The 20,086-nt window shown below is 41.1% G+C and overlaps 1 protein-coding gene, 1 long non-coding RNA gene and 1 pseudogene across 4 annotated transcripts in view; 1 reads left to right on the top strand and 2 right to left on the bottom strand.

The window, feature by feature from the left end:
• Nucleotides 1–13: 13 nt before the first annotated feature.
• LOC107512693 lies at nucleotides 14–14,701 on the bottom strand. Of its 2 annotated transcripts, XR_001597375.2 has the most exons (4): nucleotides 14,539–14,701; nucleotides 13,594–13,686; nucleotides 3,930–4,138; nucleotides 14–142 (listed from the first exon to the last, which is right to left on the bottom strand). It is a non-coding gene; the product is annotated as an uncharacterized LOC107512693 (long non-coding RNA). The 2 variants fall into 2 exon arrangements; XR_004950610.1 differs by lacking the exon at nucleotides 14–142 and having other exon boundaries at nucleotides 210–4,138; nucleotides 14,539–14,699.
• LOC118602126 lies at nucleotides 13,999–14,117 on the bottom strand (annotated as a pseudogene).
• Nucleotides 14,702–14,710: 9 nt separating the features above from the next.
• CXADR (CXADR Ig-like cell adhesion molecule) overlaps nucleotides 14,711–20,086 on the top strand; it is a 47,919-nt gene continuing 42,543 nt past the window's right edge. For both annotated transcript variants that reach the window (XM_036219906.1, XM_016148493.2), the window contains exon 1: nucleotides 14,711–14,935. In XM_036219906.1, coding sequence (XP_036075799.1) covers nucleotides 14,893–14,935 — 43 coding nt within the window. In that variant the 5' untranslated portion in view covers nucleotides 14,711–14,892. The remainder of the gene's footprint in view (nucleotides 14,936–20,086) is intronic.

The raw sequence follows: 20,086 nt of genomic DNA, 5'->3' as shown, positions 1-20,086 counted from the left end.
ACTATAACTTCTTTATCTAATCATCTGTTGATGGGCATTTAGGTTCCTTCCATATCTTGTGCTGCCATGAACATAGGGGTGCGTAGATCTTTATGAATCATCGTTTTGATTCTCTTTGGATAAATATCCAGAAGTGCAATTGCTGGGTCAAAAGGTATATCCATTTTTAATTTTTTGAGAAACTTCCAGACTTTTCCAAAGTGGCTGTACTAATTTGCAATCCCACCAACAGTGTATGAGGGTGAGCATTCTAAGATCTTTAGCATCTACTACCATTTGTCATGGCCACCTACGACCACCTAGAGTAGTAGCTAGAGATCCTGCAAATTCATGGAGATCTGTATGTTCCCTTATCACTACCAGAACCGCCCCCCACCATGGTAACCTGAGGGACTCTGTAAATTCTTTGGTCTTTAGATCACAAGTTTCATGAAATTAAAGTACCTCCCTTCAGACCTGACACCCAGGTGCTCCAGGAATTCTAGATACCAATGTTCATTAAAGGCTCAGATAGCCCCTTAACATTATTGACAGGACACCAATACTTATTGCCAATAGCAGGTGTCAGTAACGAATTCCACTTTGCAGTTTTTGTTAAGAACAGACCGCCATTACCAGCTAACATTGGTTTTCCATCTCTTTAATCTCAGAAAATTTGTCAAAACTTTAGCATTCCTGGTCTGTACCTCTGCCAGTATCTCCTTTTGAATAGAAGTCAAGAGTGAAAAAATGAAAACTGCCTTCTATATCAATATTAACCATTCATGTCATTTTGACTCTATTATACTCCACAGAGCTTATAATGAATTTCATTTTCTGCTAAATCAAGGCCTGGTAATCTACTCTAGGATCAAAGAATACTTGTCTGTCTTGTTCCATAATTTGTCCCTAATGTCTATAATAGTATCCATTACACATTTGGGGGTGGGGGGAAGAATATTTTAAAATGTATTTATTTTTTGGATAGGTAATACATGCATATAGTACAAAATTCAAAAGATATAAAAGGATATACAGTGAAAACTCAACGACCCTCCTCAGAAACAATTACTCCTTCAGTTTTTTTTCCCCAAATGTTTTCAGGGAAAATAATCATATGAATGTACACACACACACACACACACACACACACACACACACTTCACACAAATGATGGTATATGGTAGAGTTTTACATCTTGCTTTCTTCAAGTTACAAAATATTCTTGATATATTATTTCACAAAGGGGAATATATTAATATTTCATAAAAAGCTGCCTCAAGGAAAGACATTTTGGTTTTCTCACCTAGTCAATATGAGGAGTTAGTTAAAACTGTTTTTTTGCTTTCCAATGAGAAATTATTCCAATGAATCTGACTTCCAAGAAGAAGGCAATAAGAATCAATCCAGAAATTCAAGGTTTTCCTGGATTGAAGTATACCCTAGTTCGAAATTCTTCCAGAATGTCCCAGATTTCAGATGGATCCAAGCAGAGTCCTTTCAACCCTCTAAGAGTGTATAGGAGAAAGTCTCTCTCCCTCTGAAATTGTGAGTGCTAAAAGCTACACTTAGAAAGCACCTACCTAAGATAAAGCCAAACCAAGAAGAAGCAGAGCTGAAAGAGCTAGCTAGTCCCGATGTGAGCATTTGAGCCTCCAGATCCAGCTATCCCTGGAGCAGAACTGGGATTAGGATGAGGCAAGTGAGGCACCATCTAGGGAGCAAAACTGAAGGGGATGCCAAAAAACCCCTCAGTCATCAAAAAAAAAGCATTTTTAAATAATACATTTCAAACTGAAAATTAATACCAAAAATCCATTATGGAAAAAAATATATTGATTTTTTTTAAATAAAAGCAGGGTCCTACTCTTGCATGACCTTCTTCAGTGGCCTACCTCTAATCCCAGCTCTGAGACATCCTGGTTACATGAGCAGATAAATTTTATAAATACTTTTTCTTCGCTCAAGTCAATTTTAGTTCTGTCATTTTCAACCAAAAGAGTCCTATTTAGAACAGCACTTCACAATGCTACTGCAAGCATTATATGATTTAATGCATGCATATTATTTAGCAAATGTTTGGTACACATGTGAATGTCAGTTGTCCAGGTTGTTGTTAGTCACTGGAATGATGCTTCCCCTCCCCTACTATCCTGAAATACTCTAAATTCCTATACGACTTTATTGTAAATATCTTCAAAATTGTAAAAACATCCTGGTCATGGGGGATGACCCTGAGTGCTATGCTCTGAACCTACTACAGGGTGAGTGCCAAAGTCAAGCTATCCACAAGCTGCTCCCAGCCAATGACCAAGGGAAACAAAGGCAGGCTCATTCCTTATGCAGTGACTTTGGCTTAAGGACTCCCCATTTGCCTTGTGGAAACTTAGAGCTGCTCCTTAGTTTAAGACTCTTCCCACAAGCCCTTCTTTCCTTCCTTCTTTCCTTCACAGGATTCAGATTGGTATTAAGGGCTTAGGCTCTCTCAGCCTCCTCTGCTCCCTTTCCATTTTCTTTTGAAGGCATTTTCTCTAAGAAACTTTTTCTACTTCAAGTCCTGCCTTGACATCAGCTTCTTGAAGAACCTGAACTGACACGCAGGTCATAATCTGTTTATTCACTCCTATGTGCGCACATCTCCCTCAACAACTCAGGGCAAGTGGAACTATCAGATTTACTTGACACCCACACTTCCCCACTCCACATATATGCACTCAGACCAAAGCCCAAACTCCTTGGCCATCAGGTTGGCTTTAGAGACCCAACCTTAGACTGAGACCTTAGAGTCAGTCTTAGGGGAAGTCGGGCTATGTTTAAAATAGACTATCAGGAACCACAAGCATTGGCAGATGATCAAGAAGTGAAATCATGAACAATAGTCCCCCTTCCCCCACTCCCTTTTTGGCCATAATTTATTTAAATTAGTTAAGAAACAGGTATAATTCTCAATATTTTCTAGCTTATGCCTCAAATTTTAGTAGCTGTAAATTTTCTGAAACACCTGTACTTCTGGCACCCAAAAAGTGGAGATTTTTGCCCATAAACCATGGCTCCCATTCCCCACCAATGACCCCCAGTTACTCAGACACTACCTGGGAGCCATGTAAGCCAAACACGTTGCTAGCATTTCTTTGGATCAGCTGGTCCCCCTGGAAAACAAAAGCATGGAATTCTTTCGTCTTCCAAGAGTTGTTTTATGATATCTACGCTGGCCAGGTCCTGTTTAAGAGAAAGGCTCTGTCTCAGCAGCAAACCAGTCTGCTGCCTGTCTAACCCCCTGCGCTGTACCAGAACCCAGCAGCTTTGTGCTGCATCCCCACCAGTGGGTCACCAGCCATTCTTTAAGACATAACCCACGCCTAAGGGACATACAGTGAATCTTGATCCTACCACGATAAGAGTTTGCATATCACAATGTGCAATGTCTGTGCCATGATATAAATCTCACCGGTAAACCAGAAAGCCTCCTTTTTAACTTGGAGCAGGTATGGGGGACCGTATTTATTGATTTTATGATGTTGTCTTTGTTTCAACATCACGATGACATCATAGAAATTTCAATAATGATTCATTCTCCAAGGTGCTAAGAATCTCCCTCCCACAGCCATCAATATGACTGTGTTAGAAATTGGTTTTAAGTTATTGCTTCTGGAGGAATTCCAGATGGTTGGCAGGGCAAAAGGAAAAAAAAAAATCTATTTTTATATCCTTTACAGCTACTAAAATTGGAGGCATACAATTGCATCACCCCCCTCAATAAACAAACAAAATGTAAGATCAAATAGGCTATTGTGTTGTTCCTAGAGGAATTTTAGATCACCTTACTAGAATCAAATCAAGGTTGACAATTCCCTCAGTTTAGCAAGATACTTGTTTTAGTCTGCTGGGGCTGCTCTAACAAAAATAGCATAGGTTGGGGGTAGAGGGCTTAAACAACAAACATTTCTCACAGTTTAGAGACTAAGAAGTCCAAGATCAAGGTATTGACATATTCCGTGTCTGGTGAAACTTGCCTTCTAGTTCATAGATGGCCTTCTGTGTCCTCATGTGGCAGAAAGAGCTGAGGAGCTCTCTGGGATCCATTGATAGGGACACTAATTCCATTCATGAGGGTTCAACCCAGCATTGCTATTTAAAAATTCTCAGCAGCTCTTTGGACCTGAGGGGAAAATACAAGAAGTGAAAAAGCAGTTGACCCAGACTATCAGGAGGGTAAATGTTTATTTCCTCATTCCGTTGAAGATTACAGTCTACTTTGCTTTATTTTTTTGGCTTGAATTGAGACCCTTCCTTCTTACTGCCTTTACTTGGTTCTCATCCTTCTTAAGAGATTAATTGGAGTCCTAGCGATCTAAGAAGTTGGCCCCTGGAATCTGCAGGCAGATCCTCTGGCAGATGGTTTTTTGCCGTTCTGCAGACCAAACCTAATTACCCATTTTGAGTTGTCATCTGAGTTTCTGTTTGAGTTGCCAATGTTTGTCCATTTGATTCTTCTCCCGTCCATTAAGCAATTTTAGTGCATGAAAGAGCATCTACAGAAAAGGAATGTCAGGAAACCAGCAGCCGTTTGTTGAGAGCCATATGGGGTATGCCGGGACTACTCACCAGAAGTACATTTTTTTCTTTAATCTAGCAAGTAGGAAATGTACGATATTGGAATAAAGAATTTGAAAGAGATATGGCCTACCACATCTACAGGACAGTGAGGAAAATTACTATCACGTTAACAGAGTCCAACTATGTATTCAATGCATTTCTATTTGGTCAGACCAGAGTACACTTACTCTCTGGTTTGACACATTCCAAATAAAACACTACAAGTTGGAGCTACCTAAATGCCTTTTTAATAAATATATATTAAACATGTTTAAATGTACTTTCCTCAATTTTCTTGTTTCTACAGAGGGACAACTGCGACCCCAACCCCCACCCAGCATCTCTTGCCAAACTGGTTTGTATGATTCACTGACACAACAGAAATTAATCTCCTTTCAGTGACACTCACTATATTCCTTCTTTGCTTAGCAATAGCCGCACCAGGGAAACAGAAAAAACAAACAAACAAACAAATCCCTATGAAATCAGCCACAGTTTATTTTTACGTGCAAAAATATTTACATAAAAGTGAAATCGTAATGCTCAGCAATGACAAGAAAGCTTTTGAATGAAAGGGGACTTCTTAAATCTTTTGAGTGTTTTTGAATCAGGAATGCTTAACTGACTTGTAAACCTGTAAAAGTAGAGACAAGTAAGATCACCTTGGGAGCATGCCCATCTCTACAATAGTAAAATTCCTCCTCTATCAGAAGTTTACAAATTTCCTAGTCATTTAGAGCTTGAATTGTGAACTGGGATAACATTCTCACTACTAGCAATCTAAAATTTAGAAATATCCAGTATCCCCAGAAATGGTTGTCCTGGCCAGGGAGTCACCTGGTGACCAAAAGAACACCCTTTCCTTGCCCATTCCCATTGCCTCTGGGCACCCTCCTCCCCGGCCCCTGCCCCACACCTTACCTTCCTTCTCTTCTTTACTGCTGATTAGCAGAATGTATGGCTGATAAAGGTTCTGCTCCCCAATTACAATATGATTGTTGGGGGTGTTTCTTCATACCATCAAGCTACTCTCTGACACCAGCTCGGTGTCCTGCAACTCAATTCAATTCTGATACTACCTATCCAGAAACTGCATCAGATTCCACAAGGTAAGGGCTTGTCCTAAGAGATGCGTCCCAACTCCCATACCACCACCAACCACTTTGGAGGCCAGTAATTAAGACTAGGTTATTTATCACCTGTGCCTGTGTTTCTGAGCAACTGGCTATAGATTGGAGGCTCTGGAGTTTGTTTATTTGCTAGAGCAGACTTCAGAAGCCAGTTGCAAGTCCAGGTTTTACCTGTACTTCTTTCTGCCTGACTGGCTATAAATCAGAGGTTCCTACAACCACCTCCTTGGATTCGATTAATTTGCTGGAGGGGCTCACAGAACTCAGGAAATCTGTTTACTCACTAGATTATAGGTTTATTACAAAGAATATTAAAGGATACAAATCAATGGTCAGATGAAGAGATTCATAGAGCAAAGTCCCCAAACAAAGGAGCTTCTGTCCCCAGCAGTGGCCAATGGAAGAGTCCTGTTTCACCAACCTGTAAGCTCTCCGAACCCCCCTTCTTTTGGACTTTTATGGAGACTTCATTATCTAGGCATGATTAAATCACTGGTCATTGGTGATTGATTTAACCTCCAGCCCTACTCCCTTTCCTGGAAATTGGGGGTGGGCGGGGCGGAGAACTGAAAAGTCCACCCCTTTCTTTATTCCTGGTTGGTCCCCGCCCCCCGCCCCAGCAATCAGTCCCCATCTTCAGGGGATTTCCAAAGGGCACCTCATTAACATAAGCCCAGTGGTGGTAGAAAGAAGCTTGTTACAAATAATAAAAGACCAAACATTATAACAAACGATGTTCTCATTGCTCTTATCACTCAGGAATGAGGAGAGTTTAGGGAGCTGTGAGCCAGGAATGTGGATGAAGACCAGGTATATACATGAGAAATAAATTTCGGTCATCTGAATAAATATATATACTTCTTATACATCACAATACCACAAGTGATATCTTCCCAAATCCATTCAATGATAGCCAAAGCCTGGATCTGTGGTCTCAGGTTTTCCATCGTTGCTGATTCACCACCCCTGCTACTCGCTCTTTAAACTTTGACCAGGGTCCTTCGCTCTGACTTTCCACTGCACCCCCATCAGCCTCTACCCATGCTGGATCCCTCTTCCCTAGCTGAAAGGTCTGCCTCTTCTCCCTCTTACAGCTTTAAAAGCAAATGCAGTCCCTTCTCCCTAAAACTACAAACAATACTAGTTCCATACCACAATATATGTAACCTGCTCTTAAACATTCTATGCTCCATTGTTCCTGGGAAGATAATAAAGTTTGTCAAAGACGTCTTGACACCCAATTCTATATCTAAGCTGGAGAAGTTGCTTTACTGGAGTGCTGAGTTGGCTTTACGAACACAAGTCCGCAAAGAGACATTCTCATGAATGACATTCATGCTGCTCTGTCAGGTACTCTGTAGTCTAAATGGGTGTTTATGGGTTACCTTGGGAAATCAACCACATTTACAGCATGGCTGCAATGAGATTTACAACCAGTACAAAAAGCAAACTAATTCCTCAGAGTGTAATCTGGCTTCTAAAATCTGGATCTCCAGCCAGGTTGTCTCTCTTTCTGGCATCTCCACTTGGATGTCCCTCAGGTGCCAAAAACCTAACATTTATACTCCACTGAACCTGCTTGTTCTCTATTCCCTATTTAGTTAATAGCACCCTTATCCACTGATTGCCCAAACCTAGAAACCAGAGATGGCTTTGTTTCCTGTTCCTCACTGTCTACATCTAACTGGGCTCAAATCCTGTTAGTTCTTTCTCTGAAATATCCCCGAAACCTCCTTCGCTACCACAACTTGGGTTTCAGACCCTGCCACCTTTTACTATAACTGTGACAATAATTTCTTCGATGATCTCCTTCCTTTTCTTTCTTCCTACTCTCTTCAGATCCATCTTTTGGTACTGCCTCTAGAGGTTCCCCATCCCCCTACCCACCACCCTGGAAAAAACACAGATAGGATTATGACAGGTCCTGTTTAAAACAAAAACGACAACAATGATAACACAGATACACACTACACACACAACCTTAGTTGCTCCTACTGCTAAATCAAAAAGTCAGATTTCTAAGAAGAGTGATCCTTGTCCACTGTGTGTTATGCCTGAGCAACCGGTCAGTACATCTCAGGCTTTTGCTGGCAGCAACTCTCCAGGAGTCTAGTCTCTTTACCTATAAGCAGTTTACCTCAATGCGTGTAGAGATATTTTAAGAAACAATGATTCATAATTGCTGAGTTCTTTGAACTCCTTGGATAACAGATGTTATATGGCTTGTAAATGTAAAGTATTGTCATTACCTATAGACAGAAAGTTGCCTCCAGCCAAAAAGAAACCAGCAAGATGTTAAGTATATGGAGCCTCCATCCACTTTTGTAATATTTAAGTTTATACTCTGGGTATATATTAAATGGGTTTAATGCTGGGTACACACAGCATCTTTGATCTAAAAGGCCCAGAGCACTGTGCCAACATTAAGTCACTATTCTCAAAACAACCTAAGTGTATGTCACAAATATCAGGCTTTATAATTCTTTCTTCCTGAGGATAATGATAGAGTTCACAAAGTTTAATTTTCTTTCTAAAGTTCACCACCAAAGTTAGTGTAAAATCCCAGAAAGAGGGTAGATGCTCTGAGTTTTCGCTGGGTTTATTCTGCCAATCCTATTTCTTTCACCTAAATAGGCAAACAAAACACCCGAAAGCCAAAATACAAACTACAGAACTGTGAAAATGAAGGAAGAGCTTAAATAAAACAAGCAACAAAATTTTATTTCTAGGTAAATATCGGTGTCTTTCTTATCTTTTAGTACTTTGTGGATTGTTTGGGCCTAAGAAGAAAAGGAAAGAAAAAGGACTGGAAAGGCAGATAGCATGAGGATAAGGACTTTGGCAAAAGACTTGAAACAGGGACAGAGGGCAGAGGGACATTTACACGTTTGCTCCTTTCCAGCCCTTTTGTAGGAAACCTTGGTATCACCAGAACAACTGACATCAGGGGTGGACGGAGAGAGGAAGACAGGCAATGCCCAGAGCCCAACTTATCCAGAGCCTGTGAAAACATTTTTGTTTCTTTTAAAATCAGAAGAAATAAGAATATGACCCAGCCTGGATTAAATTTGTCTTTATACCAATACAGTCATAAAAAAAAAAACAATTTAAAATGTCTTCTGAAGTGGCAGAGGTCCACAAACGCAAAAGCGCCTGGGGCCCCTGAAAGGTGGAATGTGGCCTTGCCAACGCCCTAATTTAGATGTTTTGAGGAAAACTTGCTGCAGAAATGCCTGATACAAAATGTCACAAAAGGAACAGAATATAATGTTTTTCAACTGACTCAACAAACTGAGTAGCACAAGCTAAGAACCCTGGAGGGCTATCAACAAAGGAAGATGTGGTTAGGTTTCTCTGTACAGCTCATTTACAGAGTACAGCAGTGTTATTTTATTTAAAAGGGCTATTGAAGAGAACGAAGTGACGAAACTCATCTGAGAATTTATAACTATAAGCGCTCCCTCATGCTGGTTTCTGATTCAAATTTACATTAACTGTGTAATCTGAGAAACTTAATGCCAAAAATTATTTAAAATTTTCCTGGATTGGTTAGTGCCCCTAGGATTCTTGCAGAAGCTAATACAAATTCCCTTCAAGGATAGCGCTTAAAATCCTTAAATACTTCACACACACAGTTCCACAAACATGAGCTTCTGAGGAAAAAAAAATCATTAAACAGATGAAAAAAAGAAGTCCAATATAAGCAAAAATCTGAATTTTAAAAAAAAATGAGAAATGATTTCAAATCATTTAATTATTGCACATGTAATATATATTGAAAGTGTTTATTATATTTAAAGAAAAATAAGAGATAACTGGAGGTGTGAGAAGAAAATAAGAAGCCAAGCAGATATGAAAAACATAATATCTACAAATGGAAAAAATGTAATTGTAATTAAAAACCATTTGGAGGATTGAATAGATTCAACACAACTGAACAGCAAAGTTGTTAACTGAAAAGAAATGATCAGTCACAACGTAATATATATATTTACTGCTAAATTAGACATCTGAAACTTGCTGGATTTCACTAACCAATGTCATAATAATAATAATAATAATAATAATAATAATTTACCAGGAATTTAGCTAAGAATATCAAATGCATGAAGAAAATAAGATGTGAAGGACAGAATGAAAAGGTGTAATATTATGTAATAGGCATCTCAGAGGATGGTAACAGAGTGTGGGAAATGCAATATTCAACAAGAACTTGAATACTGAGAATTTTTTCAGAATTGAGGAATGACAGCAATTCTCTCAGGTTCAGGAAATTCTTGGCTGAAAAAAAATAGAAAGAAATTCCAAACTAGACACAGCATAATGAGATTGAACAACAAATCAAAAGATTTTAAAAAACAGCCAGATCAACTATAAGAATCACTAGATTTATTCCATTAGAGCATCAAAGGAAGCCAGAATAGAGTGGAACAGTATTTTGAAAATACTGATAGAAAAGACCAGTAAGTCCCAAATTCTATACCAAGAACTCTACACTTTAAGAATGAGGGCAAATTAAAGAAAGATATTTTTAGATACATAGAAGCAAAGTTTACTTTCAATAGATACTTAGTAAGGAACTTCATAAAGGACGTACTCTGGAAGGAAAATGATCCCAAAAGTGGTTCAAGATGCAAGAGGAAATGATAAACAAAGATATGTAGATAAATATAATTGACCATTGAGTATATAAAAACTAACAATGTGTAATTAATTTATAAGGTGAACAGAACAAAAGCACTGAATTACAAGATAAAATAGGAGAGGGATTTGATAGGAGTTAAACAAGTCTAAGGTCCTCGTATTATTCAGGAGAAAAGTAAAGACATTAATTCTCTTCAGACTTAAACTTCCTATATGCATGAGAATGTTTCACCCTGAGGAATTTTAAAATAAAGATAGAGAATTAAACACATGCCTCTACTTCTCCAGAAAACCTCTTTAAAGTTACAGTAAGTGGATTTTTTTAAAGGCCTACTGGTACAAGGACAATGACGGCAAGAGGATGGAAGACAACAGCACCAAATTCTTGGAAACTAGAAAGCAGATGGATGCAAGTTCACTGACTGAGTGTGCTCAAGAAAGCTGAATTCTAAGCCAGCAGTGGTCAAAGTGCACCTTCAGAGTTTCAGGATTTGGTGGCATCAGGAATATTTGAGAGTAGAATGAAGGTGGGGCTAAAAACGGGGCAATGGTTCAAAGTCAGTTTAGAAAGTTAAACAGTTCCCACCATTCCCTCTCCTGCAAGCAGGTGTAAGATTGGGTGGGTAAAAAGAGGCGCTATCAAGCAGGGTTAGGGTGGGGATACTCTTGTATATTCAGGGATTTATATTCTAAAGTGGATGCCCCCAGTGCTTTTCTAGCCCTTTTCCAGAAAGCTAACCGCCCTGTGTTTACACCGAGTGCTGGATATTAGTGGTCTTTTCTAAAAGTAATTTTTTTTTTGGGGGGGGGGAATCTCCTCAAACTGACCCATTTTGATATCACAATTGAAAAGTACCACCTACATAACCCCGAAGTTTTAATAAGCTTCTTTTTTTCTGCCCTATTTTAACCTTTAAGCAGAAAATAATAAATTAGCAGAAATTAGAATAAAGCGACTAGTATGAATTGACAGAGACCAAAACAAAGAAGAAAGCAACTGGAAGAAACAGGTGATCCTTGGATAAGAACATTTTAAAAGCCCATCAATTCGATCTTCAATTTTGCTCTGTGTCTGTATAAACTTATGCCTTTTGTGTTCATTTGGAATCTACATTATTAGGAACCTAAACAAAGTTCTGGGTCACTGGCTAAGGATCGATTTATAAATATTATGTACATGTTATAAAACTAAAAATGTATGTATTTATAAGTTTATTTGCTTTGGGGCAAATAGATGTCTTGGATGGTATTAATCCATTTAACCAACAGGCTTGCTAATCTAAGCGGAACACACTTGTGAGAAAACGTCATTTCCTGTTAAGAATAGTATTATCGCTTTCTAGAAAATATAAAAATCTGTAGTGTCATGTATTAAAGAAAGTTTCTTCCTTCACATGCCTTCATATTCCTGGCTGGGAAGAGGTGAAAATCCTTTAATTAGTAAAGGTAAGGCAACCTCTGAATGTGATATAGGATTCTAATCATCTGTGGGTGTGTTCAAAAGACCATTACTGCTAAGAAATCTTTCTAAGGACAAATGCTACATTAACCACAGAATTATTTATGTCTCTATAATTATTACTATCTTGATAGGCCATGAATCACCTTTCTTCTGGTATGGAGGCCATATAATGTGGAGTGCTTGATGCTTTACTTAGGGCAATTTTTTATTTTATTTTATTTTATTTTATTTATTTTATTTTATTTTAAAAAAAAGTTCTTTGAGGTGAGGAAACCCTTGGTTGACCTCACTGATTGCAAGGACCTTGTAAATTTACAATCCCTTATTTTTTATCTTTTATACCTATAGCACCTGGTCTTCTTAGGTGGTCTCCCATCCGAGCACTAACCAGGCCCGACGCTGCTTAGCTTCTGAGATCAGGCGGATTGGGCTTGTTCATGGGCGTAGACAGGGCGATTTATTTTATGATTGTACACTATTTGTTAGGTTGGTTTGAGGATACCAAACAATCAATAATTTGTATGTTCCAGAATTAATAAGATTATTTCATTTCAGCTTCCAGGAGATATAGTTTCCAAGCTGACAAATAGCTACAAAGGCTTTAAGGTGTCTTTAAGTTTCAGATAACTTCATAATTTTAGATACTGTTTATATGAAATAATGTAGTCACAAGCTAAAGTCCAAAGATGACTTCATATAACTTTTCCCCCTTTTTTCTCAACTTCAACATAATTTTTTTAAAAAAGAACAATAGTTCCCTAAATAAGATAAACTGCTCCTTTCAAAGTTACTTAAATCTTAGAGATGATACATTCAGAAGTATAATATAAAGTATAAAACATTTGTTAAAATTTACATTTTTAAAAGTAAAGTCTAAAAAGATATATTAAGAGGTAATGCTTTGGGAGTTATTTCATAGATATTTAAATATTTTTTATTAATACATGTCAATATATTTATATATAAATTGAATATATTCAATTAAACAAATACTAGAAAACCTACAATGAGCTGTGCTTCCAAGAGTGACAAGGATGAATAATGTGTCTTTTTGGCCTTCTAGAAATATTCAGTGTAAGAGAAGTTTGTGATAAGTATGAAACTAGCTACCACAGGAGGCAAAAGGTAAGGCTAAAAAAAAAAAAAAAAAAAGCCCTTTTGGGTAATTTCTAAAGATTTCTAAAGGTTGAGATGACTGCTGAAAGATGAGTTTAATTTCTACCCAGTGAAGGTGATACTCAGGGTAGCAACTTCATAATAAATCTATGCTACTTTAGAGCGATTAATACTAGAAAAGTTCTCATAAAGCAGCTGGAAATAGACTTTTAATGCTTAATCTCTAATTCCATAAAATACAATGTAGTGAGCAAAAATTTAAGTCCCAAGTATTTTATTCCTTCAATTATATCCAGTAGAATTCCTGTATCCTCAACCAATAAGCCTTTCCTTAGATCAGCCAGGACTCCATTGGAGATAAGTTCAACCAGTATCTCTGGAGTGGAGATCAGGTACTGGTATTTTGTAAAAATTCTCCAGGTACTTTTAATGTGCCAGGGTTGCAAACCACTGGGCTAAATTGCAGCTGGGCAGTTTTGGTCTTCTTGATAATTAATTTCTCTTTTCTGGTACTTTACTAAGTATTTACTATTGTGCCAGACATGGTGCCAACCATTCTTTTCTACATTATTTCATTTAATTTTCATAGCTACACCTGAGGTAGGAGCTAATTGTTTCCAAGTAACTTGCCTAGTTACTGCCCCATTTGGGGCCCCAATAACTTACCCATTGCGCAACGCTGCTTCACTCCTCTAATTCATTCCTGATAAGGCAACTCTTGAGAACACCAGTGTCTCAGCAGCTATAAATAAACATCATCTGGAAAGAGCAATTGCGAAATGACATAAGGACACGTATGGAGGGCACCAGGAGGCAGAAGGTACACTGCAGGGTTGACCCGGCGGCTCAAAATCTCTAACTCCTGGCTCCTGAAACCATCTACCCGCAAGCGTTTAACCATCAAGACTTAGCCCCGCTTTTCAAACTCATTCGTCTTTGTTGCCTGATTTCAGGGCTAGAATCACCTTAATTTTAAATTATTTTTTCTTTAATTTTTTTTTAGACGAGGCAACCCCTTGGTTGACCTCATAGATTGCAAGGACTTTGTCACTTTACAATCCTTTATTTTTTACGCCTCAGCACCTGGCCTTCCTAGGTGGTCTCCCATCCAAGTACTAACCAGGCCCGACCCTGCTTAGCCTCCGAGATCAGACCGAATCGGGGTTGTTCAGGGTGGTATAGGCGTCGTCTACAGCCACCTTTAAACACAGTTGGGGGAAAAGGCAATCAGGGAGTTTCCCAAATCTGTAGCTGCAGTTTAGGGGTTGAGTCATTACTGGGGGAAAAGCTTTCCTTCTCCATCAGTCCACCCAACTCAGTAAGATAAGAGGCGAATGCTGGGGGCTGCCCAGCCCGCTTCCCCCGGGGCCTTAGGCAGGAGCAGGCCTGGCAGCAAACCGCCGGAGGTGGGACGCGAGGCTGGAGGGCGCCCCACCCACTCCTTCCCCGAGGGAAGAGTGGTGTGAGTGCAGCAGGGCCGAATCCAAAAGCCGCCCTTCAGGTCCCGAGGCGCGCGGGCGAGAGTAGGACGCCGTCGCGCCCTGGGGCCGGGGCGTGACAGCACTTTCAGTTGACTGGGGAGAGGGGCTGGCCCGACACTCGCGCACCAACCCTGATTTAACCCGAGGCGTGGAGGCGGGGAGCCGGGCTCCCGCTTGGCAAGCAGAGGCTGGGGACCCTTCCTTAGGCCAGCCGGGGAGTTCCTCGTTGAGAGCGTCCTGGGTCCAAGCAGCCCCGTGCTCCGGGTGCCATGGCAACCCACGCGTCCGGCGGGGCCCGCGCGCGCCGGGGAGCTGGCCACTACCGGAAGTGACGCGTTTCACCTGCCGAGCGAGGGCGCGGTGGGGCGGGGGCGCAGAGGTGCCAGAGCTGCCTGGCAGTCGGGAGCGCGCGAGGCGCGGGGAGACCGAGACCCCGGGCGAGAGCCCCCTACCTGCAGTCGCCGCCCACGGCCCGGCCGCCACCATGGCGCTTCTGCTGCGCGTCCTCCTCCTGTGCGGAGTCGCTGGTGAGTGTGGCAGCCTGGCCCCAGCGTCCTCATTGCCTGGCCAGCCCCGAGGTGCTCGCTGCCTGCGGCCACCCAGGAACAATGAAGCGTGGGGGAGGGGGCGGGCGCGATTTGGGGGCGCTGCGGCAGTGGTAGCATTGCGGGCGTGATTGCATGGGGCGATTTTTGCCCGGCTGGGTTCGCGAGCCCGGAAGGTGGAGCGGCTCAGAAGGGAGCCGTGCGGAGGCATGAGGTGTCGGGGGATGGGTTGGGGGTCGTTTGCGGAGCCGGGGACCGAGCTCTGGGAATGAGGGGCAGCGGTGGAGGGGCTCCCGGGATGCGGCGTGATGGGTGCGCCCGGCGTCTTCCCCGCCCCATTTGCCGCGGCCGCAAGCTCTGCTTTCTTTGCTCTTCTTGCCCTTCCCTTGTTAGCCGCGGTGTAGTGTCCGTCCAGGGTCACCCGATCTCAAAAGCCTTGGGCGGCGAGTTTTCAGGTGTCGAGACTGGATTGCAAACGCCATGATTAAATGGACACCGAGCTCGTCAGTGTCCGGGATCGCTGGGCTGCCTCTAGGAAACCCGTGCTGGCTGAGCAGCGAGCCTGAGCGCTCTTGGTCTCGTCGGAGAGGCTAGCCCCGGCGCAAGCTGTGAGCGAGACGGTGATTCCACAAAGTAGATCGTGGAAAATCAGAAGTAGGCAAAATGCAGTACTGATTTCCGCAGTCTTGGGGCAAAGTGCAAAGGAGAAAGTCATAACCTCGGTTTTGAGTTTGTAATTAGTTGGTTCATTTTAAAGATAAGACGAGATGACTTGTATAATTTTTAAGGGACTCTCTTCTAGTACATTTTCAGCTGCGCCTTTCTCAGGAGGGAGAAGGAGCCATTTAAAAAATGTGTGGACCATTGGAAAGTATGATCATTTGGCACTTTAACAGACTGATTTTTGTCCTTGTCATTTTTTTTTTTAACCAACTGATGTTTGTCACAGTAAGCACTTGTCTCAACCAAATGATTCATTTAAATAAATGTATAGGTGGGACCTTAGAAGGCACACTTTGTGTAGCCTCTAAAAGGATAATTTTTTTAAGTGCTCTAAGGCAGGATCAGGTGGCCCTTTCTGTTGGGATGGCTCTCTATTTCCTGTTGAAATGTTAATTCCATTGTTGGATGCCACAGCTGTGAGCTTCACTCTTGGGATCAGCATTCCATTAACAAGTCTAATCTTCGATCTGAGTCTATAGCAATAAGTAACCAGTTTACGCGGTACCTTTCCGTATTTGTTCTATTAAGGACTAAATTGAAGTCGAAACTGAGAACACAGTGTTTTGTTCTCTGTGGGGGGAAAAAATGTTCTAGACTACATCTAAATCAGAAGAGTGAACATAAACCGTATAGAGAAATTTCTTTTTCCAGGGATATTCGGGCAATTGTCCAGATTATATTTTTTCTGGATTTCTTGCTTTTTGTAAGCACAATCTCAACCAAGGATATTTTGGATACAGGTAGAATTATTCTCAGAAAGTGTACTGTGAACATCTCATTAAAGGACTATTGTCTTTAGCTAAACAAGATGACTATTTTTAATATTAATTTTCCATCTTAGGAGACAACTGAAAAACTATATGTAATTGAAATATGGCTTTAAGTATTTCTTCAGAAACTTCTTGCCATTTTAGAAATTCATTGCTACGAACTCAGGTTGAGTGGTAGTATGATTGGCTCCTACAGTTGACAAAACAAGGTGGAGGTTTACATATTTTAAAAATTGCAGTGCCGTCAGTGGTAGATTCTTCCTCTAGATCTGTCTCTGTGTGGGTTGTGAAGAGTTTTGTTGTCTACTCTGGTTACTGGTGGAACTCCTTTTGATGAATTTTAATTGCCAACCAGGTAACAAGTACTAGCAATGGTAGTGGCAGTAGTAGTAGAACAATAGCAATAGCAATAAAATTAGAGCCTTGATCTAGCAGTTATTAAATACCAGGCATTGTTCTAGGGGCTTTACATTTACTTGACCTACCTAACAACCCTAGAGGTTACATATTATGATGATCTCAGTAGGAAACTGAGGCACAGAGTGGTTAACTTGCCAAGTTCACAAATTTCTTTTGGAATCCTTGCTCTTATAATTATGCTATTCTGCCTCTAAAGCAGCTTCCCTCTTTGATTACTTCTAATCCATACCCTAAATTTTTATTGTAAGTCATTTATTAAGTACCTGCTGTTAGCTTAACTGTAAGCTAGTATGAAGGCTTTTATTGTTGGCTCTTTAAATTCTTTAAATTGTCAGCCTGTTGATGTTGAATACTTTCAGGCACAGTGAAAACATGAGGATCCAGGGCTTAGACTGGTATGTAGAGTAACGTGTCCAGTGTATCAGCAGCAGCAGCACCACCACCACCACCTTGGGGTATTGTTAAAGTTTGGGGTGCTACTGTTTTTCAGTCAACACCAGTGGAACTAAAGTACTGGGCAATGATTCTGGTCTCCCAGCCACTTCTTAGCAATTTGATATAGTGGTCCCTTTTCCTCTCTGTGCCTCACTTGCTTTTACGTGTCAAGAATGGGGATCCTACTATCTCAAAATTGTTGAGAATCAAAAAATGAAATTATCATTTTGCTTTTCTCGAGTCTTTTCCTTTATGTAAATAAATGAAGATTATGGATGTAAACTATAGCCTCTCCGTATACCTTTCTTAATATTTACATTCCTGCCTGCCGTTACACCAACCACCAGAGCAAAAGTTGCCTCTCTTCACTGTGTTGGCTCCTTACTCTATTTGTTATGGAGTTTCCATCAATTACTCAATTTATCTCATTGCACTAGGCCAGAGGGCAGAGGCATTTTCTGTGTTCATTGTTGTAGTAGACCCAGTGTTGGCTTGTGGCACCTGGCAGATAGCAAGATTTCAGCAAATGTTGTGTGATTGAAAGTTTCCAAACTCTTGACACTCTACGCCCATGTATATGATATAGCTCTCATCAATTCCATTTCTCTTTCTTTTCTCACCCAGTAAAGATGGTCCTTGTAAATGATCATTTCACTAGTCTTATCTCGTACAGTTATTAGTCTAAAGAAGTTAAGTGTCTGCTTTATGTCTGACCTCATTGCTCTGTGTCCCCCTCTTCCACCTGCCTCCCCCTTCAGTTGGCAAAGGTAACAATAACTGCATGCCAAGTTCGTTTATTTGTTTTTGGAGCTCCTCGACATCTATTTTGACTCTTTCCTACTATTACCTGTTTTTTAACTGCTTTCTACAATAGATCCCTTAAATGGTTGCCTTCTCAGTGATTTGTCCCATAGTACTCATCTTAGTCTCTTAAACCTGGGTGACCGCACTTACCCGTTACTATAACTTCCAAATAGTTACCAGTGACGTAAAAATAGAGCCAGCTCAGCCCATCTCTCCTCTGACTTCCGGGCCTCTTTCCAACTGCCTAACATTCAGCTTCCACCTGAATTCACTTCAGTACCTCAGTCTCATCTGTTAATTAATTGATTAAGTGATCCAGTCAGTCACATGTTGGTGGCCTACTATGTACTGTGTCTGTGCTAGGGCCCTTACAGTAGTATAGGACTTTGCAAGGTGCAGAAGATTAGATAGGACAGTCCCAGCAGTTGGTACAGCTCTGAGAAGATATGATGTGTCTTGGACGTTGAGAAATTCAGCGTGTATCAAGAATCTAACCAGCACTTCTAAAACTTTTGATGTGCACCTGAGTCATTATAAGAAAGTGTGGGGCTTGTGGTTTTGCATTTTCAGTTCCCCCAGGATGCCATTGCTGACCACACTTTGGCTAGGCAAAGGTCTAAATGCTATTCAAGAGTTTATTACATGAGACATGATAGACATCTGTAAAATTAAAGCCCCACCCAACATTGGCACTAAGAACCTCGTAGAGGCATTAAAGAAGTGCCATTTTTACATGGACATTATTCTCTGGAATGACACAGAACTGTAGCTGTTCTGGAAGCAGGTAGAACTGATAGAGCCAATGGAGGACTGCATCTGGGCTGACATGTATGTAAACAGTCTCTGTTGAAACAGCAGAGTGGCGTTTGGCTTCTTTGATCTGGAAAGTTGTTTTGAGGGAGATGCAGTGAAACCTGATATCTAGCTGGTTGAGTGGCAAGAAAAAACAGAATGCAGTACTTACTATCTCTGGCTTGAGTGAAAGGTGATGTCACTAATCTACAGGGTATAAAGAAAAGAGGAGAAAGTTTTAGGAGGTGACAATGAGCTTAAGTTTGGACAGGTTGTATCTGAGGTGCCTGAGGGGAATGAAGGTAAAAAATATCCAATAGAAAGATTTCAACAAAGGACTGGATCTCAGGAGAGGGGCAAAGATTAGTGTTAGAGAATTGGGAACATTGCTGGTATGTGGCATCTGTGTGGGGTTAACCAGGAAAAACAGGTAGGGCTAGAAGAGAAGGTGAAAAACGACGCTGGGGAACATCAACATCTAGCAAGTGGACAAAAGGTGAACGATAAGGAGTGATAGGAGAACTGCAGGATGAGGGGGTCCCAGAAGCTGACACAGAAATCAGGCCAGTGGGTCTCACCATTAGATTATTGAGAACATTCAGGACATTGATCAGTTCCACAGGGAGGACAGTTTCTGTAGTGGTGAGAGGAAAGCTAGAGTTTAATAGTGGGCCTCAGGTAAGTGGAGAACGACAAATGTACTGTACACTTGCAGTTGGCCTGACAGTGAAACTTTGTACATGTGGCTGTAATTCTGGGGAACAGTAGCAGACTCGAAGGAGAAGGCACAAGCCAGCAGAAAAACACTTCCTTAATTTCCCGCCACCCAGACCTAGAACCTTGTTCCTCATTTTCCCTGGTAGGCCCAGTTTCCTCCTTGTACCTTCAATGTTGGGGTTTCTCAAGTTATAGCTTCAGTTGCCACTTACGTCCTCACAGCCTTGTGAGCGGTGAGCTGATCAAGAAGGGACGGCTTCGGTGGTGAGATGCCCAGTTGAAAAAACATAGGTGGAGCTGACATGAGAACAGGAGGGCAGGTCATGCCTTTATTTTCGGGGACCACGTGGGCTTATGCATGCCAGAGAACAATAGTGGCATTCCGCCACACTTGCGCAGTACAACAAGCCCAGTCATCCTTACGTGAGCTACGCGCAAGCAAACTACTGTGTTTAATGTAACGTGCCGGGTC

Source organism: Rousettus aegyptiacus, unplaced genomic scaffold (genome assembly GCF_014176215.1).
Source record: "Rousettus aegyptiacus isolate mRouAeg1 unplaced genomic scaffold, mRouAeg1.p scaffold_m13_p_4, whole genome shotgun sequence".
NCBI classification, from domain to species: domain Eukaryota; kingdom Metazoa; phylum Chordata; class Mammalia; order Chiroptera; family Pteropodidae; genus Rousettus; species Rousettus aegyptiacus.
Note: the sequence above shows the minus strand (reverse complement) of the source record. Positions and strands in the feature narration are given on the sequence as shown.